The sequence below is a fragment of the Mytilus edulis genome, chromosome 9 (genome assembly GCF_963676685.1).
Source record: "Mytilus edulis chromosome 9, xbMytEdul2.2, whole genome shotgun sequence".
NCBI lineage: Eukaryota > Metazoa > Mollusca > Bivalvia > Mytilida > Mytilidae > Mytilus > Mytilus edulis.
Window position 1 is genome coordinate 36644109 of NC_092352.1, and position 27854 is coordinate 36671962.

General features: G+C 31.0%; 2 protein-coding genes across 3 annotated transcripts; one reads left to right on the forward strand and one right to left on the reverse strand.

The window, feature by feature from the left end:
- Nucleotides 1-7050: 7050 nt before the first annotated feature.
- LOC139488263 (small COPII coat GTPase SAR1B-like) lies at nucleotides 7051-17868 on the reverse strand. Of its 2 annotated transcripts, none has more exons than XM_071273766.1 (7): nucleotides 17714-17868; nucleotides 13899-13965; nucleotides 13121-13240; nucleotides 11686-11751; nucleotides 11126-11229; nucleotides 10137-10268; nucleotides 7051-9395 (listed from the first exon to the last, which is right to left on the reverse strand). In XM_071273766.1, the coding sequence occupies exons 2-7, from the start codon at nucleotides 13939-13941 to the stop codon at nucleotides 9279-9281; spliced, it is 582 nt and encodes a 193-aa protein (XP_071129867.1). In that variant the 5' UTR covers nucleotides 13942-13965; nucleotides 17714-17868; the 3' UTR covers nucleotides 7051-9278. The 2 variants fall into 2 exon arrangements, with proteins under 2 accessions (XP_071129867.1, XP_071129868.1); XM_071273767.1 differs by having other exon boundaries at nucleotides 13121-13778; nucleotides 13830-13965; nucleotides 17714-17811.
- Nucleotides 17869-17886: 18 nt separating this feature from the next.
- Nucleotides 17887-25162, forward strand: LOC139488264 (small ribosomal subunit protein uS3m-like). Its single transcript, XM_071273768.1, has 3 exons — nucleotides 17887-17952; nucleotides 24009-24225; nucleotides 24823-25162. The coding sequence occupies exons 1-3, from the start codon at nucleotides 17932-17934 to the stop codon at nucleotides 25110-25112; spliced, it is 528 nt and encodes a 175-aa protein (XP_071129869.1). The 5' UTR covers nucleotides 17887-17931; the 3' UTR covers nucleotides 25113-25162.
- The last annotated feature ends 2692 nt before the right edge of the window (nucleotides 25163-27854 follow it).

Here is a 27854-nt window from a genome sequence, read left to right on the forward strand (position 1 = left end):
TTTGATAAAAAAAATCACCAGAAGCCATTTGCCATGTTTAATCTCACAAGTACGCAGACCTTGACACAGTTTTTTGCTAAATACAGGTGGTCTCTTCAAATAAATCTGCAATAAAACACTTCATAACCTAATTTAGGTCAGAATAATAATTTGCATGCATTTTTTTGTACTTCTGTAGACTACTGAGTCTTCAATCATTGTCCTTTATCTTTTGTGTTCACATGACAATATAAATTATCTGCAACTGGCATACAACAAGGGTAGGAAACCTGCAACACATTGTCTGCTTAACAGGTTTTAACTGTAAAATATGTTGGATTTCTCAAACGTTACAATAATTCTCAACAAACCAAATAAGTTACCCGATTTACAACTGAAAACCTGACAATCATAACAAAATTTTGATCGAACAATAAAACGACAGGGAGTATACAAGTTGTTTTTTCTTGGATATTTGATTATTGTTTTGTTTTGCATGGTTATAAGACATTGTTGGAATAGAAAGATAAAACAGTCATACTTAGAAAAGTGTACTTATGTACAGCAAAATTCGGACAATTGATTTCACCAAAAAATGATGGTGTGTATCTGAGTCAGAAACGTGATTCGTCTACAAAAGACTCATCAGTGACCCTCAAATAAAAAGGTATAAAGTCCAAATAAAGTATACGAAGTTGAAGAGCATTGAGGACCAAAAATTCCAAAAAGTGTTGCCAAATACAGCTAAGGTAATACATTCCTGAGGTAGAAAAGCCTAAGAAATTAAAATCAAAGCCTTAAAGGCTGTAAAAGCAATTGCTGCCATGTTAATGTTTGGGGACTTTTATTTTTCATCCACATATATACAAGAATTAAACCTGACATGAGTGTTGTCTAGTTAAAAGTAAGAAGGTTTTAACTTTATATAAATAAAAGACTTTAGCAGAAAGTCATTTTTAATATGTTTTATATTTCACAAGGAGACAACACGTTTACCAGGCTAAAGTTGGGGTCAAATATACATGTGCTGAAACATATAACTCAAAAAGAAATCATCATGGATTATCCCCTGGTAGTGTTTGTAACTTCCTTGGCAATAATTTCCTTTATTGATTTAATTTTAACAATTTTCATTATTAATTTATATTTAACCATTAACACAAATGATTAAGTTAAAACATTTCAACTTTCCAGACGCAAATGTTAAAAAACGGGAAAGAAATAAAATATCTTACAAGACATAAACATGTAAAGAATAAATGTATATTTCAGCTTTTTAAAAATATTTTCATAATGTTACTTTGTCATCATTTTCATGTTAAAACTAAGTTCCAAACATTATTGCTCAGTTGATATGTGTCCTTCTGATGCGGTACGAGCACAGGCACTTGTTTCTATCCATAGGAAGGTCGATTATCCATATAAATAGTTTTATATGGATAGTCCACCTTCCTTTGGATAGAAACAAGTGCATGTGGGTACGAGATAACTACAATTCTCATGCAATCCCGAAAAGGGGGGTCATCACAGACAAACATGACATTAAATCGTTATCACTATACTAGTATTTATATTGTATAGGGGCCAGCTGAAGGACGCCTCCGGGTGCGGGAATTTTTCGCTGCATTGAAGACCTGTTGGTGACCTTAATAGGGCTCTTCACGGTTAGTTCGGCCATATTGGATAGGGGGCAGATTTTCATAATAGAGGTAAAAATGGTGTGAAAAATACGGGAAAACATCATTAAAACAGAGCTGTTGCTTGGAAACACACATAGGATTTCCCACACTTTCATACCATTTCCACCTCCTTCCAAAAAATCTGCCCCCTATCCAATATGGCCGAACTAACCGTGAAGAGCCCTATTCTGCTGTTGTATGTTTTTCTATGGTCGGGTTGTTGTCATTTTGACAAATTCCCCATTTCCATTCTCAATTTTATTATACGAACAAGAACAAACAGCTCTACGTTGCTTTGAAATTTATCAATTTTCAGGAAACATTGCGAAACATGATCTTCAATATTTCGAAAACATGTGAAATCAAAGAGCTGAAAGCTCTGAAGAAAAATGACGCCACTGTCTCTAATATTGGGATAGTTTTTATGCAAGTCTTGATTTTCACATACCGTAATTAGTTTAACAATGCAACATGTCTCGTAAGCATATAATTGATATTCGTATATGTGTGTGTGTGAAGTGAAGGTGCCAACTGGCTGTTTTTTTTTTAAGACAAATGAATAGGTCAAGACTACCTAAATTGTACAAATAAATACCGTAGAAAGGCTTCTATATTTCTCACTGGTACATAGGCTGAATCCGGGTACGTTCGCGCCCATTCACGTTTGCACCAACTCATGTTCGCCCCCTTTCACTTTCACACCCTACATGTTCGCAACTAATCTTAATTGGTTTTGTGTTTAATAACTCTGTAAGCAAGTGTTTTCTTATAAGTATAATTGTTGTCATTGTCTCAAAATAAAGTGAGACAGCATTTTTTTTTTGTGTTGAATAAATCTTAATCATGTTTTGGATAGCGTATTGTTAAAGATAATAATAATCCTTTCTAAATAAAGTGGTATTTTGTCAACGTTTTATTTAGCGTTGAATAACTCTTAATCATGTTTTGGTTAGTGTATTGCTATACTTTGTTTCATTGACCTCTTTCATAATGAAGTGAGATTCTGACTATTTTTTTTCTGTGTGTTGAATAAATTTTATCATGTTTTGGTTATAATAGTGGATTGCTATATTTTGGTTCCTATATTTTATTGTTTCGTTGTTTCAGATCAAAGGGCTTAAAAACAATTATCTTTTGTGTTTTTCCTTTAAAATCTTCAATGTTTTACTCATACCAAGCTAAAAATACATTCAGTATTTACACCAAAGCAATTTAAAACAAAAATCATGATTTTCCAATTATTCAACTTGAATTTGAATTAAAATTGGGCGCGAATGAGTAGAGTGGGAATGGACCTTGGGTGTGAACGTGCGAGGTGAGAAAGTGTATTGGGCGCAAACAGACCTGATACCACATAGTCTGAACCCCCTTCTCCCACAAAATATGATGTAAATTAAAAACAAATTGTTCAGAGAATAATTGAAGTCTTTCCACTAGAAAAGATCTATTTTTATATTGAAATATGAAAAATCAGTTTAAAATGTTAGTTCCTATGGCTTTATGACGTCCTATTGACCTATGACCTTGACCTCAATTTCAAGGTCACAAACCATGGACCTTGAATCAAAATATCCTAGGTCTTTAATATGTTTGGTTAATGAGAACTACCACTTGACGCGTAATTTTAAATGTAAGATGGACAAAAACTCCCTTTTATTGTATGCACAGCCTTTCAACCAAAATATACAAGTAAGGACATGTCGCAACTAATAATTTATGAAAAATTATTTGTCAAAATGTCATACAGTATTTGAAAAGAAGTGAAAATAAGCCAAAATCAAAATTTATAATATGACCTTGACCTTTGACATTGACCTCATTTTCATTTTTAGTACCAATGACCTCATGAAGACCCTAGGTCTCTATCAGTTATGGTTTACCAGTTGAAAATGCATATCGCTTGAATCAAATGAAAAAGGGGGAATAACTCTCATATGGAGTCCCCATAGAGCTATGGTTCAAACAAATATTCTTATCCTAAATATGTAACGAGCAATTTGGTCAAATAAAATCTTTTACGGTTACGAAGGAGAGGTGACCACAAGAAAAACAGTGTTTGGGGAGATAACTCTTACAACGTAATGTATTTTGTTATAATTACATTTGATATATGTTTCATTATAATACTTTATTCTGATTGGCTAACTGCACATCACATGTTATTCCTCAAGCAATTGCATCACTCAATAAAACTTTTCATTCATGATAACACGTGGTCCCACAATAAAGTGCACAGATGAATTGAATAAAAAAGTTATAAAATTCGTGTTTTCATGATCCTAGCTAAAAAAAGTAATTATAAGTATTGAATGTTTCTTTTTGTAACCTCATAGGGTTGCAAAAGCGTTGACCGTGTGCACATTTTTAGAATGAAGCGCTTATGCGCTTCATACAAAAAGTACTTCGGTCAACGCTTTTACACCTCAATGAATTTACAAAAAAAAGCATTCAATACTTATATGCAGTTGTAAATTTTTAAAGCAAAAAGAGTTAATACTAACTTTCACTTTTTTGGATGTTCATGTACATTTTGAATGTATTTATTTTTCTCAACTACATGAATTTTTTGGTGTATTTTTAATGATATATATGAGTAGTCCAAATAGTTATTAAGTCTGGCAAGGCTTTTTAAATTTTATTCTGGGACACCTTCCTATGACCACAAGGCTATGTTAATTTTTTTCTGGGACGCCTTCTTAGGAAGCCTTCCTACGAACGTCTTAGGAAGGCGTCCCAGAAAAAAATAAAATAGCCTTATTGGATATTTTTATGCATTATTTAACCAGTTGAGTCTTTTACAGGATTGTTTGTTTAATGCTGTTTAAACATTACTGGAAAAAAAAACACCTTAAATTTGCTAATTATTTGGCATGAAAGTTTGATTTATTGAAAGGGACTCATAGTTTTCCATTTAATTTTAATAATTGTCTAATGGTTAAAACAATAGCTTCGTTGTTTACTTTTATACACAACAACATATTCACTTTGGTCTCGTTGTTTACCTAATATTCACTATATACTTGGTAACAGTTATTAATTAATTGAATAGAAAATATTATAATAAATATTATTGGAAGCCGAATTGACGTCAAATAGGTGCCGATTTGACTAGATGCCAATTTAACCAGGTGCCGACTTGACTTGTACGTTTCAATTCCTCTGCGATCGTTTGCGGTATTTTCTTGAGAAAACCTATTTTCCATCATCAAAGAGAAGAAGAAACTGCTTGAAATGATTCCCGAACGCTTCGTGATTGTTAAAATAAGTTTAATTCACTCAAAAAACAATTTTAAAACTTGCGATGTTTAAACAGGAAGTTTCAAAAGCACGTGTAAAAGAAGAAATTAACCGGTGAGAGTGGAAATCCGTACATAACATATATCACTATAGTACGACTTTTAAAGCAAAACAGTTTCATCCTTTTGTAAAACAGTCTTTAATATACCTATCACATTAATGTTTGAAGGGTCTTAAGCTTATTCAAACCATATAAGTCGGTATGAAACACCAAAACGGAATGATAATAACCGATTACGTTTTGTAGTTTACAAAATTCTGGACTGGTTCCTGTCAAACTACAACACTTTCTTCGACTGTAGTGGAATACAAACAGAAACCAGTTAGTTTGTAAACTGGTTCCTGGCTGATTACTACACAATGCTCATGCATAATGATAACACAAGCACATTCCTCCAGTTTGTATTGAAATTAGTAAATACGAAACCAAGCGCGGTAGGCAGAGAAATCAGGTCGGCAGTTATGGAACAATGACTGCGTCATTTTCCAATAAAATTGCTAACACGGTGGACCGTCGAGTGTCAACAAACGTAGTAGACTTGTTCACTGAAAAGACGAGGATAATGGTTTCATCTAACATTTGTTATGCAAACCCAGTTTTGATCATGATATTTAAAAAGACGTACTTTTTTTCAATCTATGTATTAATAAACTAGAAAATTCCAAATTGTAAATATCTCTTCATCTGGACCGACTTGGCATCTACTACGTTTGGACGGGTCCATTTCATTAGTAAGGTGATCGATAAATATTACGGAGTTTTGACAGAAAAGGAAAACGAACTTATTGTTATGTGTTTTCAACAAGGGTTTCGTTCCGCTAAATTATTTGCGCAAATAAAGTTTGTCTATTTTTAGATTACAGGTAATAATTTGACACTACGCATTAACCTGTGTAGTGATTTTGATTTAACGATAAATGTATCGATAATTTTATGAATGAACAAGAGCACCTGACCTCTTAAAGAAACACAAATTAAACATAAAAAACCATATTTATTAGGAGATAATTCAGTTAAATTTTCAATACTACCATATTTTGTTGAAACATCGTACGAACGGCGGAAAACGGAATCGCATTTATAAAAATGTACTTTTTTTCACTCGGACTTCTATGTTATTTGATAGTCAAACGGTTGACCCTTTAAATACAAAAATACATCTACAAGAACATATTCTGAAACTTCTAAAATCCACTAACTTTTTTTTAAAGTTTCAAGCTATGTATTGCATTAGAAAACATACATAGGTGTTAAAGAATGACTGACCAGGAGCCTGTTTAACAAAATACTATGGCTTGATCTGGGCGGAGTCTCTGATCTGGGTCACAAAGATGACCATACGCGACGGCATAAAAGCAATTGCTTTAAAAATCAAAGTTTGGTAAACTGAATTTATAATTATGACCATATCAATGATAAGTCATGTCAATGCAGAAATACTGTGCTTGTGATAACCTCGAGAAATCAAAACTCCCTGAACAGTAGCATCGACAATCAATGGAAAAGTAAAACAGGATATTCAATGAATCTAATTAAAATTAAATCTCTCACTTGCTCATTTTTTAATGCTTGGTCGCTGCGTTTGGATATTCAATTGTATTTATACATGCCTTCAAAACAATAGTGTTGACCATTCAAAATGTTGTGTTCATTGGAAATATTTAAGGTACTGATGTAAAAAATGTAATATGATGTGGGTTAAGTTCTTTCCATATATTTTATGATAGTATGATACTTATCCCCTAACAGGAGGGATTGTAATTGATTTTCATGATGACAAAATAATCTTTCAATCAGTTTAATTGACGTCTGGAGCTTGAATGTCAGCAACTGCTAGAGGTCCTATGTTAATTCATATGTCATTGTCATTTTGCCTAGTTTCTTCTGTTACCTTTTCTGACATCGGACTCAGACTTCTTCTTTTAAACTAAACTTAGTTTTACTGTGCATATTGCTGGGTGTTTGTTTCTTCTACTTTAAACCAAAGGTATAGGGGAGGGTTGAGATCTCACAAAACATGTTTAATCCACTGCATTTGTGCTGGTCCAAAATTTGTGACAAGTTTTACATTATCAACTTTGGATAAATAACTAGTTTTATTTTGTGTTAAAAGCATTTTATTCAAGTATGGAACATGTTAAAACAGTTCAAATTCATTTTTAATCGAATTTTTAACATAATTTAGAATACAAGTCATACCAGAATGGGATACAAGTTACATTTAACAAACATTATCCTGGTCATTTCACATGTATACAAAATATAATATGTGTTTCGGGATACAGCTAACTATCAATCATTTTTCAAATTCAATACAAAGGGTTTTGTCACTCATTATCTAAACTAATTATACAGTCCTGACATAGTAATCGTAACTAACAAAGGGTTACAATCCATTCAAATTTGAGATGGTTTTTTTTCTGTTGTACTTAATACTGGATAAAAAACTTTATTTTGCCATTCTACATCTTAACATTTTAAGACCATACCATCAAATTATGTATGAAATACAAATTATTTGACAACTCATGCATAAAATATGAAAATCTTAACTCATCTTTATCAGAGTTCCTCAAAATGTAATTTCCTTGGTGGTTCTTGGAAATAATCTAGACTATTATTTCTATTGCAGAGTACCAGAATTATGTTGGTCCTTTGCAAAATTTTGGCAGCAAAAACTGAGAACCAACATTTTTTCTAGAACTTTTCTTGTTATACCAAATACTACATCGAAAAACAATTTAAGACTTAGTGCATCTGCATTACATTATTTTATCATGTTTATTGATGTTCAGTGAAAATTTTAGAAAAAAACATGTACTCATCGTTGCAATCAGATACATTTTTAACTTCATCTATGGAAAATGAAGAAAATGCTAACTCATTAAAACAAAACTTTCTGAGAAGGTTTGAAATCAAATTTTGTAAGAACTACCATATAAAACCAGCTTACAACACCAAACAAGTCTCGGAGATGTAACATAAAATCCATGCTATATGAAAGATAGCAGTACAAAAAAGCATTTACTACCCTGTGATTGATGTACTGTACATGTGATTCATGTTCAAAAGAAGCTTTTTTTTTTAAATATCTAATATATTTCTAGCCTAAAGCTATGTACATTGTATACTTTACCAGGTACTGTTGATGAGTACCTTTAATGACTATTTAGGTGTTTTTTCTGTAAAACTGGCCAATTTTTTATGGTCATATCATAAATCTATGTTACAGAAATGGAAGACACAATTGAGTCAGTACTGGAAACAAACAATGCTTTATATACTAACAATCTGAGAACAAGCCAATAGTCAGTGGAATATTAGTCACTAAAACATGTACAAAAGTCATTTATTAACAATGATGTCAGTAAACAATTTTCTTAACTGTTTCATCTGGCAGAGCTAAAAAAATTACAGATTTTCATGGAAATCAGATGGATTATCATGTTTAATGCCCAGAACATCATAAAAATTAAGTAATTGTAACACATTTGAACCAGAATATTGTAGAAGAGACCGACAACAATTATCTGTAAAAAAAAATCAAACTCACGATTAATTAATAGAAATCCTTATTTATCTAGGTGTCTATTCCATGTTTAAGCAGATAATGATTAACGTTCGTTATGGATGCAATCAAAATACCATGTCAAATATCATATACTTCAGTCTGTAGCTTGTTTACAAAATATCCACATTAAATTATACTATGAGTGCCTACATCGACCAAAAGTCACCACAAAAAATGTTTTTGATTGCTGATCATATGATCTGGTACATGTTTACTGAATCTGATAAGTTTAAACATTTTTCATAATAGTAAATGCATCATTCAATGGCTATCAAGATTTTTTTTTAAATGCATCATTCAATGGCTATCAAGATTTTTTTTATCTATAATTCTATTTTAGTACAAGTAGCATGCTATCAAATTTCTGAATAACACACTACAACTTTACGTATACAGAATATCATATTTATTTAATATTTCAAAACTGCTTTAGTATTAAGAATATTCAACATTAGCTTTCACTCATCCTGTCTTGATATTAAAGCTTTTACCATATAAAATTAACCAGCTATGGTCATGGTCTTCTTCAAATAACTTATTCAGGATGGATCATACTTAAAGTGAACATTGCAAAATAATTATACTATAAACAACCATTGATTGTGTTCATTTGTTATTCTAATAATCTGATATTATTATCTGTACATTAAGTGTTATCAAAATATACACTTGTATAAAATTCTGTCTGAAAATGAGGTTTGGTGATGTCCTTTCTTACAACATGCATCCGTCTCATTCACCCAATGATGATTTAATTAATATACTGTGCCATCCATCGGAAACCTTCACCATATCCCTGACGTTTTAATACACTACACATAAACAGTTCTAAAGGCCTGCCAGGTAGTTCACTTCGTGCAACTGTACCCTGAAAAGATGACCAAAAAGGATATTAAAATATATAACAAAGTTCAAACAAATATAGCAGATATTTGTGTTGTACAAGTTATACAAGTTATGAGTGTGAACTATATCACAGATATACATTGTCAATGGTTCTCACGATTTCATTTGTTAAACCGAGCCAAATGTAAATGAACATATTTATAGATGTTCAAGGATAAATCCATATGCTCAGTCATATAGAAATACATTTTTTGTATTTGAAAATGTATATTTTTTTTTTTTTTTTATAATGCGTACATCTGTCACACACTAGCTCATGCATGTCTTGAGAATTTATTCAAAATTTTTGAGAATGGTGATGTGAGGGTTTGAATATATTTCACTTTTAAAAATAGTCTCAACTTTACAGTTTTTGTGTTAAATATGCAATGTTTGCCATCGCTCACTTAACACCATATTTCATTGAGCCAATTCCCAATTATTAAGAATGGGAGTCTATATTCTTTGTTGTTGATTTTCACTGGTCGTTCCAAAAACACCAAGATTATATTCTCACCTTACTAGCTAGGATCAAAATAATTCAGTTATATATTTAAATATGCTTGGTCATCCAGATTTATAAATGTTAAAAATAGCATTTTGTGAGGATAGTTTATTTATTGCAGTAGAATAAGTTTCAAATTCCTATACGCTACTTCTTTTACAGGATGTTAGTGATGTGATGAATCTTTAATTGACAGAAACAATATCTGAATAAACTTACCCTTCCTGTTGTCTGTCCATGGAGTCCAAACCAATGTCTAATTTCATCTTCACTAGCAGCACCAGCTTTATCAATTTTATTACCTAGAACTAAACATGGGGCATTGGCAACTTGTTCATCTGTCAGTAAACTCTGTAATGAGATTAATACAATTAAGTGTTATCAACCTATTCATGTGTATGTTAACTTTGTTATCTAAATCAATGCTTCATATATATATCAGTTTTTGTTATTAATTGGCATGCACAGCAAATAACAAATTACAAATTTAACTTACAAAAGCCCAACTGCAAAAGATTTTTTTTCATTTTACCCCAACTTAACAACATCAATCTGATTATGGTGTCCGAATGGTGATAATATCATTATAACATAAAGAGTCCATAGGCGGATCTAGGGGGGCCCTGGGGGGCCCGGCCCCCCTTCCGTGGGAAAAATTTGGTTGATTATATAGGGAATCACTGAAGCATGACTGGAGCGGCCCCCCCTTAGGTCAGTCAGCGGGCCCCCCTTAGGCAAAGTTCTGGATCCGCCACTGGAGTCTTTAAAATAATCAACTTGTATGATGTTTTCAGGGTGGTAGAATTCAACTTTAAATTAAACAAAAGGAAACACAATACTTTTTTTCAGTGGGGATACAATGATGAATTGAGTTTGAAGGTTTCTAAAATAAATATTTGTTAATTTTTATGGAACTTTTAAAATAAAACACAACAGGCCAATTTGACAAATGCCTTATTATTGAGAAAATAGAAAATTTTAAATTGTTTTCTGGTCTAACAAGTTTAAAAATTTGAACTGATATTATCAATTTTGAAGAAAAAAATAAAGGGAACAAAACATCATGCTTTACAACTTTCTTTAACATTCATGAATATCACAAAAATAAAAATTAATCATGGATTTAAATAATAGGAATTTGATGCCCTCAGCTTAAGTTATTCTAATGTATATAATTAAATTTTGTTTAAATAATGTGGTAAACTTACATCTAGTTCAGCTTTAGCTTCTACAAATCGTTCTCTATCACAGACATCAATAAGGAATACAATACCATCTACTGCTGGGAAGTAATCTTTCCATACTCTTCTTGCTTAAATCAACAAAATAACAAAAATCATCTCTTTTTTCATCCTTTTCAGTGTTGAATTCAAACAAACTCAGTATCTTTAATTATAAAAACATGATACTTTAATGATAATTGTTTATTCAGAAATTATTGTAAAAATTGCAATGGTATTTTTTTTTTAAAACTGGTAATTTAAAATCTGAAAGCATTAATTATATGAGGAATTTTCTGAACTTCCCATTATAAATCTTGCATCTGTGTGCATTGTTCAACATCCCAATAATAAATGCATGCACAAATTTTTGATTCAGTATGAGCAACCTTTGAGTAAACATCACAGTATTTGTTTAGGTTTCAATGATATGTCTTATTGCTTTTCCTCTATTTGACATTTCCTAAAGATACAATGTATAAAAGAGAATTACCCGTCAATATGTTTTGTATAATTTTCTCTTATCAAACAAACTTTAGCTATCATACCTTGTTGATGACCTCCTAGATCAAAAGTTGTGAATCTCATTCCACCCATGGATAGTTCTTCAGATGCTGAAAATAAAATGATTATTACAGAAAATGTATTTAATCATTCCATCGATGAATAAAGCTGATGATCTTAAAGCAGTGATTTTGCTAACGCTCATCACTTCCCCTGGACAGTTCGCATTTGAATTTCAATATTCCTCAAACGATCAGATTTCAAAGTTTGTTTGTCCTAGATTCGTCATTCGAATATATTTGATATAAATTTTCATCAAAAACTTTCGACAATTTCCATTTCAAATATTGAATTTTATTCAAAACGTTTAGAAATGTTTTCATGAGTCAAACAGGTGCTTCCTGTACTGTGTGCTACACATGCGTGAAAGTATCCCTATGACTATTTATAGACACCAGAAACGCAAAATACAAAATCATTTAGTATCAATTAAACAAGAGCAATGAAGAGAGACAAATATATATTTCTAACTAAAGAAATTTAAATCGAAAAATGAAAATTTCCTGATGAATCAGGACTCGTTTTGAATTCATTATCCGTGTGTCACTTCCTATTTTCATTTCATTTTAGAAGCAAAAGTAGAAAACGTGATGTATTGATTATTCTTGATTTGTTTACAACTTCCTAACAGTCATTATAATCTTTACAAAAATGATTTTATACAGTTCCAACTTAATAGAAATGTTATCCAAATATCAATTTAGACATTTAATAAGGATAAAGAATATGCAGTGAGATGATCGTTGCAAGTTAATTTCTGCTATGATTCCTTGTTTTTAAAAAAATGGAATCCAACTTTTCTTGATCAGGAATGTCCCCTGGAACAAACTGAAGAGAATTTGTGAACTTAATATCCAGTTCCCATGTCAGAATCTTTCATAATAAGGGCCAATACAGTCAAATTGTACAATAACTGCTTATCATGCCTACAATGTAAGTCCTTTAAAATCTGACAAAGTCAAAGATGTAGCTAGTAATACACTGTATTCTTTGGTCCTTACCGTTACACAAAAATAGGTTGAATTTAATAGCGCGCAAAAGTGACTAAAGCTTTCAAAATCCTAGCTTAAACCCTGTTAAAGCAAATATTCCATTGTCTGCTTAACATTTTTGAGCACTGGATATCATTACTGCTTTTTGTGGGGTTCATATTGTTCAAGTCTTCAGTTTTTATTGCGTGTTTTGTATACTGTTGCTAGTTTTTTCGGTCAATTTTGTTTTTTTTGCCATGGTATTGTCAGTTTATTTTTCAACTTTTATTATCTTTGCTAATCTCTTATCCAAATATTGTATTGTTCCTAACATTTCATGACAGGTTATCTATAAACTTTTTTTTTAATTTCAAAACTGGAATTAAATGACTCTTTCAACATCTGAAATTGATTTCCACTTAAGATTTATGTTACATGTTTTACTCACTAGGATGTAATGTTGGAACATGCTGTGCCATTCTGTCATCTTTTAACATATGTAGTAAAGTTGTTTTTCCTGCATTATCTAAACCTAGAAATACCAACTTTCCAGACTTTTTATATAAACCTGCGAATAAAATCTCAATTTTAATTCACATCATACCTTCTGTTACTTTAAACATATTTAACAACAGAAATCCTTTATTATCTGAAGATCTATCTAACTTATTTCCTTAGGTGAAACTCAAGTACAAATTATTTAAATACCAACACAAAGGTATTCCTAGATTGTTTTGGCTAACATGTCTAATGACATTTTTGTTGTATACAATGTAGTTCAAGTATTGTTTTGCTAGCCTTCTAACATGTTTAATGTCATTTTTGTTGTATGCAATGTAGTTCAAGTATTCATAGATCTTGACAGAATTTTTTTTCTGTTTTAAGTGTTGCTAATGAAGGATGTAAAACCCAGAAAAAAAACTGTTTTGATACACCAAATATAATCTAATCTATATTAAACTTGTACAATTTTTATATTCTGTACAATATAAAGTATTTTTCAGTTTTCTCATTAAACATGTTAAAAAAAAATACTCTGAAATAACTCTAATAGTGAAGTTAGCATTGCTACTAATAATTATATGATCTCAGGTCTAGAAAAGGGACTGATATGATTTTTTTTATAATCTACAATGTGTATTAAATGTTATGTAAACATCCTGCACATGGAAAATACTAAATACATGTATATGTATATCTAAATGTATATGATAACTATAACTTACCCAGGAAGTTTAAAATACCAGTAAACCAATCCCATAAGAACATTTTTTAATAACAACACCAGTTTTACTGAAATATAATCACAATAATATCATTAGATAATCATCTAGAAAATGTTGTACATGCACAAATACATAAAATCTTGTAAATGTATCAATACCTCAAACATATCAATTGCATGGATTGTTTAAATCATTCACAAACCTATATGAAACAATGGAATAATTCTGACACTACATGTATATACATGATATAGCTTGTCCCCTAGATTCTAGAATTAAGTCAATGAAGAACAATTTGATCTGACATGCATTGATGTTAGTTTTTTTTTATTTGTACATGTACCAAATGACTGCTGATCATGAGGCTAGTCATTTTCAACTTGTTTTAACAGGTTGTTGTTATGTTGTGCTGTGACACACTAGTCCCAGTTTTTGAGGTAGAAAGCTAACAGATGTTTTTATCCATACTACATAATATATGTGTCAAATGTATTGTGGGCTGATAACCAGTATGGAAAGAGCTTTGGCTTTTGGTACAAGTGTGCAGATAGAGGACTAACAAGCCAAAAAATATACAAATTAGTCAGGGGTTCCACCTATCTTTAGTGATTAGCCCCTACCTATAGTATAGGTTGAAAATCAAAAAAAAAATGGAATCAATTTCGTGAATGGGCTGAAACTTTCACAGACTTATTGCAAAATTATAGTCCCATTTAATTTAGTGATTTCCCTCAATCTGTACACCCTGATCTAAATAATCATGATAAATAAACAAAGGGGGGTAGGATCTCTTATCCCTAGTAAAGGAAATTCAGAACTCATGAATCAGTAATGACGATTTGCAGCATCAAAATTTCTTCAGATTATCAATTGCAAGTTGCAGTGAATATTCATGTATTTCTATTTTTATTGTTAAGTGATTTAACATCATGAAAATTATCAATAAATACTTTACTGGTGTTATATTTTGCATAAAATAATTTTCTGTTTTATGCTTATTTTGTACTAGTTTAAAAGGGGATGCTGATTACGTAAGTAAATACATGTATAAAAGCATGTGTTTGACTTGTTTGTTTAACTGTCCTCTTTGTTACTTAACTTAACACTAAATTTTTAAATCCAAATTTTCAATAGCATTTGCTGAAACGTTAGTAAATAATGCAAGCAGTCTGAATGTGAATAAATATGTTGCAGGGCCAGTATATGGCATCAGTCATCTATCTACATCAAGTGATTTCCAGTCAGGTGTGTCTATCTACCTGTACTAGTAATTTTAGTGAGCATTAGCCTGATGTCCCTATGCTATGAGCTTTAAATCTGTAATCAGGACCCTTTGGATTATAATAAAACAATCCTAAGGGTAATGTAATACATATGCAATTGATTGAACTGAGACAAATATTGACAATGACAGGTGGCAGAAGATAATTTAACAATTATGGCAGGGATCATTTGACGGTGGTGAAAGATATTTTTTACGTTGGTGGTGCAACATCATAAAGCAGACCATGCAGACCCCTGCCACTATTAAAAAACATAAATATATTTAAGTCCAGTTAAACCACGGGGGGGTAACTTCGATATTTTTTTGTTAGGGGTGTGCCATTTTTGCTTAAAAAAACGTACCTATTTTAATATAACATTCACTGAAATTCAGTACCTATAGTTATATAAATATTTAAGAAAGAATGACCTATACTTATATACAATATTTAAAATATGACCCATGCTTATATAAGCACTAACTCATCATCACTCATAATTCATAAATATACCAGCTACCCTTAAGTTTTTATATATGAATTGACATCGTTTGGTGCACATATCAATAGCATATTTAAATATGATATGTAGATCATACCCCAAATCAATATACAGTTATCAAACGTAAATGCATTTTAATATAGGATGTCATTAAAAAGGAGGGTCATTTTTATATAAAATCTCGCAAAATTATGACCCATATTTTTGGCACATCCCCGTATACCCAATAATAGGAAGTAACCCCCCCCACCCCCCCGTGAGTTAAAACAGAAATAGCTCCTATCATGCCTATTTTTGGCCTCAGAATGATCACCCAGTTGTCATTGAAGACTAATACTTTAGATATACAGTCAGAGCTCAGACATAAACAAGTCTATTTTTGTTTTTGACTTAAAGAAGTCAAAACATGTATTTATCATAAAAATGTGTTTTCAATTTTAGACTTATCTAAGTCATAAATTGACAGACTTGTTTAGGTCTATTTATGTTGATGAAAAAACTTAATTCCACTTAGTGGCCAAACTACACAACCTATGACAGCAAAAACCTGTCTGAGAGTTCACAAGGACTTGAGCTATCTATATGTAATTGTCTAATTGAACATCCTTACTAAACACAGATGTTTTTCCTCATTAAGTGTAGTTCCAGGTGGTTGCATTGTAAGGTTAATTAACATTATCTCCGATTTTTTAGACTCTCATTCATATTTTTCTTTAGAAGACAAAGCATTGTCTTTCAATGTTTTCATTATTTGATTTAGATGCATGACCTCCTTATAATTATGCGTGGGTCTTGAAGTTAACCAATTTTTATCACTTATCGACTTGTAGGAGTCGATATTTGCAACTTTTTGATTCTGGTCAATTATTTCTTGCTTAACAATATTTGACTTATTAAAGTCGTATTTTGTCTTGCATTAAAGGGAGACTAATCCTAAAACTTACAAATTTAGACCTCTATGAGTCAAAAGCAGATTCAGACTGGTATCAGGTCCGTTCGCGCCCAATATAGTTTCGCACCCTACACGTTCGCACCTCACATTTTCGCCCCCCACGTCCGTTCGCACCCTACATGTTCGCGCCCAATTTTTAATAAAATTTAAGTTAAATTGTTAGAAATTATTCATATGAATATAACAAATAATTGTATTCTTTTTGAATAAAATTTGAGAATTTATTGAATAGATTTTTTTTTTTATCAATCTGATGATTAATTATTAAATGTTGATTATGTATGATTATTGCTAATTGGTATTTATAAACAGCCTAACTTGGTGTTATTGTTTACTGTTGTTTATAAATCATGATTGTTGTTTTAAATTGCTTTGATGTAAATACTAATAAAATAAATATTTATTATAGCAATACACTTACCATGCATACCAGTTGTTCAACATGTTGTCAGATTCGCACTTAATTGACTAGAAACAGTGAAAAACAAATTATTTCAATACACTAACCAAAACACGATTAAGAATTATTCAACACACAAATGAAATAGTTGTCAGAATAACATAATCTGACTTAAAAACAAGGACTTTTTTTTTATAAACTTGTCATGACACAAAAAAACTTGTCAGTATCTCGAATTATTTAGAAACAATGGCATATATATTTATACCAATACACCTCCAAAAAATTGGTAAAATTGGGTGCGAACGTGTTGGGTGCGAACGAACTTTTCGCAAAATTTGGGTGCGAACATGTGGGGTGCGAAAGTGAATGGGGGCGAATGTGGAAGGGTGCGAACGTGATTGGGCGCGAACAGACCCGGATTCATTCAGACTTATTTATGTCTGAGCTCTGACTGATATAGATATTTGTAAATAAAACTAACTTGGTGCTTACAAAAAATATGTTTATATTTTGTACATCTCATTTTAATGACGCGTGATTGATGAAGATGCTGTGTAGCCTGTGAGGTCAAAGCCAAAGGAATTTTGTGACATGAACTATGGAACCAGACTTATGGAACTGTAGGGAAACTGTTTTTCCCCAATAAATCGGTAACGGAAAAACTATTGAGATCTGTAATAAAGGTTTAAAACTTACATCTTGTTTATGAAATTGTCTTTCACAACAGTATGTTGTGTAAATATTGGATATATTTACGTTGACTTGCTTTGTACACGAAGCAAAATGGAAGTAAATGACGTTTCTTTTCTACAAATGAAACGTGAATCCTCATTGGTAATTTTTCAGAAATGACCAATCAAAATTTCTCTTTTAAAACCGTTTGGTATCAGTTACTTCCGGTAATTTTTACCAGAATGTCTGTTTGCAGAAGCTTGGTAAATTCTTTTTTCTTGCTCCTTATAAATATATAAATGTATATATATATAAATTTTAAATAACAATTCCATAAATCTGAACTTACATCAAGTCATTGAAGCAATTAATAGGGTAACAATTTGCACAGATGATAATGAAAATATGACATAATATTTTGTCATTGAAATATCTAAATCTTTCATGTAATATACTAATTTAGTCTGTACATATAGACTATGTAAATATTTGTATCCTTAAAACAGTTATTACTCTAAAAATAGTCAGGATTTGAAAAAGGCAGTGCATGTCTGAGATTACTCTGACGTCCAACAGCCAAGCTAGGGCTGGAAATTCCAGTTCCGTCCGTCCTGATATTTCTGGTTCGCCCTAGTTTCTGTTCGCCCAAATACCAAAAACACAGTCACACTGCTGTACATTGATCACTTGTCATCAGGGTTTTTTACCCATCCAAGCTGACTATTTTATTTGAGAAAAATGTTATTTTCATTATAATCCATCAAACATGTCAAAGACAATTCAAATAACAATCAGTGATATCAAAGATTTCAAATGATACCTTATCACCAAGCAAAATGCAATCAACAGTAATTATAAGTAATTATAAAATAAAGTGTAACAATGCAGCCAAGAATTTTATTTAATTAATATAAATTTGGCAAACATTCTGTTATTTACTTTTAATAGATATACATAAATTTCAATATATATATATATATATTTCGTTCATTAATGTAACATATACATATCATAAATGAACCCAGGGCGAACGGACTATCAGGGTGAACAAACTCAGTGCGAACGAACCTAGGGCGAACATGTAATCAGGGCGAACGATCCCGATACCCTAGGGCTATGGAACGTCATAGCTTGTCCCATAATATGAGGCAGGCATTACCTGTAAATAGGCCTTAATGGGGATGAAGTATGTATTAATTTTTTTTTAAATTAAACATGTTGATAAAAGAAACAGAAATTCCATAACGTTTCCGATATTGGTTCTGTTGTTAGGGATTTAGTTGTGACGTTATTTAAGTTATGACGTCATATTCTATGTAAACAAAGAAACGCTGTTATCCGGTAACTTTTTTTCATATCGAACAATCGATATGTTGATGAATATACATTTTATTCAAAGTCTCATGCAAACAAGACGGGAACAGGTAGAAGATCTGAAAAAAAAGTTAACGATTTTGAGTTCATTAGTACAATGAAAATTTGGGGAATTTTCCCGTTTTATTATTGATTTTTCTACCGTAATTGATATCATAAAATGATAGTTGCCTGTTCAAAATAGATGCTTTCGTCCAGAGCTGACTGATCGTATATGATCCATACAAATCAGGCCTGAATTGTTCATTTTTCATTTATCTTTTCGTTTATGTAAGTTTCTTCTACTAGCCACCCTTTATTTTCTCATATTTGGACAGTTTTCACAGTGCCCCATTGATTCCAGCATAATTATTATTTGTATGAGGATATATGCAGATGGTCATGAACTAACGCGAAAGGTGGACATGGTTGAAATACTCATTTAATCCAGAACAAAAATAATTCAGTACGTTGAAAATCTGCACCACTGTTCTTATTTCTGTACCTATTGTATTCATCCTGAAATGCCAAAAAGAATTAAGATTAAATATATATTTTTTTTTTTTTTCCAATTTTATATATCTAATATAACATGTCATGCATGTCTAACTTAATAATTCAAACTAAATTAATTAATTACCTGATACATCTAATCCAATTAAAAATGTTTATTACAATTTTAGAACCCCAAATTAAGCATATAATTAAAGCTAATCAACAATTCATAAATTGTCATGGATTATAAATAAAAACCAAAATAAAAGCTTATTTAAATTATTTAAATGATAAACTTAATTCAATTACCTAACTGCCTAAGTGTGTCAGATAATTAATTAATTAAATTACATGATTAAATCAATTGGTTAACCTTATTATTGCTTCCATAAAATTTATTTAGTCCAGTCAAACTAAGATTTAACCACAAACTAATTGCAACAGAAAATGTTTTAGTTCTAATCTATAGCATTATGCTCTTTATATACACAGAAAAAAGTCCCATAAAATCTAACTTGAGGAAAACTCAAAATCAGCAGTTTTAATTTCCTATGGAAATTTACATTGGAAGGGGAGGTAACTCTTACAAAAATTAGTCTTTTTTTGTCAGTTTTTGGTTGTTTTTCTTGAAATTTATGTAAAGTATGATACTTTGATGGGGTTATAAGTTTGTATTTGACTAAATTATATAATCTTCTGCTCATGAAATGTAGAAAATCGAAGTGTTATGGGTTTATTTAAATTTTTTCATGCATTTTTCATTAAAAAAAATTGCAAATTTGAAGCTTTGTAACCATTTTGAAAAAATAATGTGAAAATTGGGTATTGTTTATATCTGTATATTATATTTTTTCAGCAACTTACTTATCTAAAGAAACTTAAAACCACAAAAAGAAGAATACATGTACATGCTTAATTATTTTTATAGAATTTGAGATTCTTTACTTTGACATGTTGAAAAATTCAATAAATGGTCAACTAATGAATTACGAAATCTAGATTATAGCTTGATAAAATATATGAAAACACCTTTAGAGTTCTTTGTTATACTCTTAAGACCGCTAAAAAATCAAGAATCAATACATTCTGATGAATAGAAGCGGTAAAGTTATAAATTTGTATCTATTTTTATTGATATTTCTGCCTTTTTAGCAAGAGTTATCTCCCTTTTCAATGCAAATCTCCATAGTAATTTTAAATGGGGATTTTTTTAGTCTTCCTTTTTAGATTTTATGGGACTTTTTTCTGTGTATATTTGGGGTATAATGCTAAAAGATTAAAACTTCTGTTGCAATTACTTTCGGGTTAGGGTCAAATTTATGCTAGATTGACTGGACTAATTATAGATCAAGTTGTGAACATTTAATTACATGATTTAATCAAATTGTTTTACTTTTAATTAAGGATGTTCGCTACTCTGTTAAAAAATAACAAGCGTTTTAAAAGACTATTATTAATTGATAGTATATTAATAAAGAAACTTAAAAAGTAGTAAAAAATGGAGGGTCCCCGTGTGATCGTTTTCGAGATATAAGCCATTGAAAATTTGGCGGGAAATAATTCTCTCTAGATTTTTCATATATTTAACATTGGCACCTTATTTGTTTCAAAAACTATGAAATAATAACAAGAATTTTATAAAATTTTGAAATATGGCTTTTTAAACTTTATGTAATAAAATTATGAAAAAAAAGTAGGGGTTAGTGGGCAAATTTTTTTAATAGCAATACATAGATAAAACCAGAGGAATCCGAAAATCTGGCAAAAAAAAATAAAAAAATGGAGGAGCAAACATCCTTAAATACATGTATTGGTAAGTTACAAACATTAAAGACATAATATTGGATTAATATGTTACCTGTAATAGGGGACAAAGTCTGTATGAATTACTTTTCTACTGTTATAGGGGACTTCGTCCCCTTATAATTGAATTGGCAAAACTTCAGGACTAAACACTAAACACATTATAATTAAACACAAAATTATCTTAAATAAATTTAACTTCTTACCCTCTTATTTAGTTGCAGATTTTGTTATAATGGTAATTGTTTAAAAAGAATTTTTCAAATTTTTGTCAAATTTATTTTGAAAATAAACAAAAAAACATGTGTGTTGCCGCTGTGAAGACTTGGCAGATACATTCCATGGAATGGCATATCTTTCAGCTTCCCTGTTACATAATTAATAGATAAGAAACCAATTCCTAACATATTCTCAAAATTTCCTTTTCAGCATTATCAAGTACAAAATGTAATTACTAAATTGAAAAAATGTTATTCATATAAGGAATAGTTCCTAGTTTGGCATGTTGTCTCCAACCTGTTTAGCACATAGATGTGCATTTTAAGCGTCTGAGATGATAATAGTGATAAAGTGTCACTGTGTGGGAAATTTTGGATTCACCACATGAAATATATTGATTCTCCTATTTTTAACATGTTTAATGAGGACTTCATCCATGTGGTAATTTTTTATTAAAAAAAAAAAGCAGATGAGAAATACCAGATTTTGATTTATAACTGCAAGTGGAATGACACATGACTTGTACCAAAAAAAAATTTTTAAGATAGAATTAAGGAAGTGTTGTTACTTGTACTACAACCACAATAAACCATGATAACTGAAATCCTGTTGCTAAATATTTTTTTACCAAGGTTAATTTCTTAAGTAGCTTTTACTTGTTTTAGTACTAGAATGTCCTACCACAGAGTGGGTAACAGGTTAAAAAATTATATACAGTTACTCCAGGTCAAAAGATGGTAAAGAGGAAAATAGTTTATTGAAATTTTATACTCTACTGTAAATATGTGCAGCTGTGACATGCATACTCAACAAGGGAAACCATTGAATTAGTTATAAAAGATACTTTCATGTACATGATCATGATGATTCAGTGATATCCTTGTCCCTTGACCAATAGGATGATTTTTCAAGCACCAATTCAAGCTTCTAAAATAGTAGCTGCGGAACCGTAGCTCTTAGGTCCTTATGTTATTTTTTGACTATTTGCGGACCGCAAAATAAAAAAAAAATAAAAAGGACCATAAGAGTTACGGTTCCGCAGCTACTAAAATAGTTGTACTTATCATTGTTAATTACCTGATACATCTAATCCAATTAAAAATGTTTATTACAATTTTAGAACCCCAAATTAAACATATAATTAAAGCTAATCAACAATTCATAAATTGTCATAAATTGTTGTTACAGGTAATTCACTTATCCAATGATCATCAGAATTAATTCATACAAATTGAATTGGTTAGTAGCATAGGAAAATGTATCTTGTTTGTCAGATTGCCATGTAAAATTCTTACATAAAGGTCTCTAAATAATGGTGAAGTAAGCATGTTAAAAGTTTAATTTTAATCAGAATTATAACAGGTGGAGAGAGTTCATTGTTACTTCCATTGACTTCAGATAAATCTGTACCACTTTTTATAATAGAGTGAATATGATCTTGAAAAATTTGATGTCACATGAATTCTTTGATTGTGATATATTGTACATTCGTAGTTTAATGGTAATATTGGTTTTAATTGCTGCATTGTACTGCAGTATTTCATGTATTTATTTGTCTTCTTTTCTTTTTACATCTGTGTAGTCTCATTATCAAACATATATATATTCCTTGCTTGACCATACTGAGTTGGTTCTACTAAACATATTTATGACACAGTTCACACTTGAATAACAATTGAAATTTTATAAAATTGTCATTATAAGAATGTATTATAAGCAACCAGACATAGTAACACATGGTATTAGGTACAGTAATAATCTTCCCTGAGGTCCTTATATACATAACACATTATTAGCAAAAACAATTTTTTATGTTTATAGTCCATTAACAACTATATAGTTCATTTTGTAACACATAAAAGATAAAACAGTTCAAGAGGTACATCATGTTATTGTGATATGATATCATTTGTAAATATCTGAATTACATACAAACCAAATGAGTGAAATAGTTACCAGGAAATGTGAAATTACCTATGTACTAATTCAAGTATAAAGTGTATAGGATGAATGTTGTCAATTTTTAATAGCAATTTAACAATACTTCAGCAGACACCATGTACCACGTCCTTGTGTAGAGAATTTGAATTGTAAAAGCATAAATAGCATAGACATGTCATATACAAAATTATATATATTATTAAAACAATATGACTTCTGTGATTCATCATGTTGATAATTATTCGTTGGATATCAGTTTTCTTGCATTTTGTGGGTTCCGGTAAATCACAATATTATGTTCAACGAATGTCAAATTTTCTATAGCATTTCTATAGGTTTGTATGTAGACTTTTGCAAACCCACAAAATTAAATATCCATGAACATGTAAGTTTTCTTTATCCACGAAAATTGGTACCAAAAAAATACCAGATCCACAGTATTTGTATTTGTAATTATATATATATAATCTCATTTGAAAATGAAATTGAAAATTATGTCTCTTTTTAGCTGGTTGGGTCAAGATGCATTACTACCTGTCCAGTGAGAGGAATCTCAACATCATTAGCCTGTTACAAAAGAAGTCTTGGAGGATCTGAACCCTTACGTAATGTAAGAGCTGGAGTTTATAAGACAACAAGGCGAGGAGATGTGTGGATAACATACGAAGAAGCACAACCACCTCCAAAAATAGGAGTCACAAAAGCATGGAAAAGTTGGAATTCAAGTGTGTATTATTTACTTGACAATCAGGGCTTTTCAGACATATTTTTATTGGGAGGGAAAAGGGCCAGATAAAATATGATGGAATTTTGATCTGTTTGAAAATCAGTCGCATCAAATATATATAATTCATAACAATTCAGAATTATAAAAATATAATGGTGTGAGAAAAGTTCTAATTTTAACCAATACATTATGACAATACTGATGTGTGAATATTTTTAAGAAAAGATAACAATTGAAGTATAGGGTCTTTGTTAATCATGCTAATTAAAAAGGAAAAGATTTTTCCTGGGAGCTGTGTCATGTTTAGTTATAAATCACAAAAGGATAATGAAACATTCTGACAGCAATTATGACCTGTTAAGTGATGAAATGTTTGGACCACCTACATGTGTACATGTACTATAGATTTATTGTGAATTCTTAGGTTTATCTTGTGTCCAAAAAAATAAAAAAAATAATGGATAATTGGAAATTTAATTCACCTCTGACTACATTAGTAGATACATGTACCAGAGTAATAAAACAGGCATTTATGATTGTCTTATGTAAAACATTAGTGACTGTATTCACAGACCATGACATTTTCTAATTTCAGGTAGTTTGGAAGGTGAAGGTAGAGCACCAGAAACAGTTGTGGATGACAATTTTATTCGTGAATTCATGAAAGGAACTTTCCCGGGTGTTCTGGCATCAGATGTGATTGTTAAACGTAGACATAATATAGTTTTAATAAGTTGTATCATGAGTTGTGTATTGAGACCAATGAAATATTACTTTTTGGTTGGCTATACAGAAGAGTTATTGTCATGTTTATTAAAATGTCCAGTTAAACTTGAGATACAGACTGTAGGCAGTGTATATGACCTCAAATTTAGAACAATATAAATTATATCAAAGATATGTTACTTTTTTATTGAATAAACTGAAATATTGTATACTGTGATTTTTTTCGTGCACCACGTAGATGCATTATAGGTTTTGGTCTGTGCATCCGACTGCCGGTTGTTCATCTGTCTCGCTTTAGGTTAAAGTTTTTGGTCAAGGACTGAAGGTAGTTTTTGATGAAGTTTAAGTCCAATCAACTTATAACTTAGTACACTGTTCCCTTTGATATGATCTTTCTTATTTTATTGCTTATTAGAGTTTTACCCCAATTTCACCATTTTCATGGTCCACTGAACATAGAAAATGATAGTGCAAGTGGGACATCCGTGTACTATGTACACATTCTTGTTTGAGATTTTGTCATTTTCATTGGTTATATCATACTTGATACTTGCTAATAATTTTGGAAATGTTAATTATTTAACTGGATTATCTATGTGATTGTTAATGGGATAAAACTTCATCGATACATCAATATAAATAATAGATCATATGAAGATAATCCACACACCAAGGTTATAAAATCTTTTTATAAAACAAATATACATCGTCATGATCTACATTTAACAGTGGATATACAAAGGTTAGATGACAGTTATGGCTGCTGACAAATACGAGGATTACCATATGAAAACTTTCTAATAACTGATTTTTTATTGTATCAGAGAGTTTCTGTCTGTTAAATGTCTTTTGCCCTTCATCTCATTTTCATGGTTCAGTGGCTGTTTGACAAACAACATTTTTGTTGTTGTTTGTAATTCTCACTTATTATGAATACCGGTAATAGGATAACTATATTTGATGTATGGTTCCTTGCAAGGTATACATGTTAATTGTTTGTCAGACTTGTTCACCTGACCTCAACCTTGTTTCTTGGAGCAGTTATCAAGTTTAAGTGATCAAATCAGATAGTCACTAATCAGGTTCTAAAAGCAATAGATAAACTATACTTTTAGTATGGAATGAGTTCAAGGCTTAGGTGTCCAACTGGTAGATTTTATGACCTTGACATCGTTTTCCTTCATAATCAATTTCATTTTTTGTTGATCCACAACTTTCGTTGCAGAAAGCTTGACATAGGGATAGTGGTCTGGAGGCAGCTGTGTTAGCTCACCACTTAAATACTTGATATTTCAGATGGTAGAAGACCTTAAGCCTTCATATCTTGTATATCATGCCTTTAATATGATGTTAAGTCTCTGTCTGTCATATGTCCAGTCATTGACCTAATTTTCATGGTTCAGTGACCACTTGAAATAAAAGCAGTGGCTGATATAGAAGTGGGGCCCATTGACTGCCTAAGAGGGGGCCCGCTCCAGTCACGCTTCAGTGATTCCCTATGTAAGCGACCAATTTTTTTCCCTAAAAGAAGGGGCCTAGACCCCCCCCCCCCTAAATCCGCCTTTGAAAAGTATTCTTAATTTATCTCTTATTATAAGTAATAGGATAACTATATTTGGTACATGTATGTGCTTACCTTGCAAGGTCCTCATGCCCATTAGTCAGTTATCATTGAAATCAAACTCATTTCATGGATCAGTGAAAAAGGTTGAGTCCATATCTCAGATACTATTATATTTGGTGAATGGAATGATTGTAGGGTGTACATGTCCGACTGGCAGTTGTCATCTGACCTTGACCTCATTTTCGTGGTTCAAATGTTATAGTTCAAGTTTTTATACGACCGCAAAATTTGGTCATATATTGGTATGACTTTGGCGCCGTCGTCCGAAGACACATTGGTTTTCGCACTATAACTTTAGTTTAAGTAAATAGAAATTTATGAAATTTAAACACAAGGTTTATGAACACAAAAGGAAGGTTTGGATTGATTTGGGGAGTTTTGGTCCCATCAGTTTAGGAATGAGGGGCTCAAAAAGGGCCCAAATAAGCATTTTTCTTGGTTTTCGCATAATAACTTTAGTATAAGTAAATAGAAATCTATGAAATTTAAACACAAGGTTTATGACTATAAAAGGAAGGTTGGGATTGATTTTGGGAGTTTTGGTCCCAACAGTTAGGAAATAGGGGCCCAAAGGGTCCCAAATTAAACTTTGTTTGATTTCATCAAAAATTGAATAATTGGGGTTCTTTGATATGCCGAATCTAACTGTGTATGTAGATTCTTAATTTTTGGTCCCGTTTTCGAATTGGTCTACATTAAGGTCCAAAGGGTCCAAAATTAAACTTAGTTTGATTTTAACAAAAATTGAATCCTTGGGGTTCTTTGATATGCTGAATCTAAACATGGACTTAGATTTTTGATTATTGGCCCAGTTTTCAAGTTGGTCCAAATCTGGGTCCAAAATTAAACTTCGTTTGATTTTAAAAAAAAATGAATATATAGGGTTCTTTGATATATGCTGAATCTAACCATGTATTCAGATTTTTGATATTTGGTCCCAGTTTTCAAGTTGGTCCAAAATTAAACTTTGTTTGATTTCAAGAAAAATTGAATCCTTGGGGTTCTTTGATATGCTGAATCTAACCCATGTATTAAGATTTTTGCTTATTGGGCCAGTTTTCAAGTTGGTCCAAATTGTGATCCAAAATTAAACTTTGTTTGATATCAACAAAAATTGAAACCTTGGGGTTCTTTGATATGCTAATTCTAAACATGTATTTAGATTTTTGATTATAGGCCCAGTTTTCAAGTTGGTCCAAATCTGGGTCCAAAATTAAACTTTGTTTGATCTCAACAAAAATTGAATATATAGGGTTCTTTGATATACGTTGAATCTA

Bases quoted from the DNA above. Each gene is read 5' to 3' on its own strand.
- LOC139488263 (XM_071273766.1), bottom strand. From the start codon at position 13,941: ATGTTCTTATGGGATTGGTTTACTGGTATTTTAAACTTCCTGG. The intron at 10,269-11,125 runs GTAAGTTTACCA...ATCTCATTACAG, and splicing joins AAGCTAAAGCTGAACTAGAT to AGTTTACTGACAGATGAACA. The intron at 9,396-10,136 runs GTAAGTTTATTC...TCATCTTTTCAG, and splicing joins ATGGACAGACAACAGGAAGG to GGTACAGTTGCACGAAGTGA.
- LOC139488264 (XM_071273768.1), top strand. From the start codon at position 17,932: ATGTCTGTTTGCAGAAGCTTG. The intron at 17,953-24,008 runs GTAAATTCTTTT...GTCTCTTTTTAG, and splicing joins TGTCTGTTTGCAGAAGCTTG to CTGGTTGGGTCAAGATGCAT. The intron at 24,226-24,822 runs GTGTGTATTATT...TTCTAATTTCAG, and splicing joins ATGGAAAAGTTGGAATTCAA to GTAGTTTGGAAGGTGAAGGT.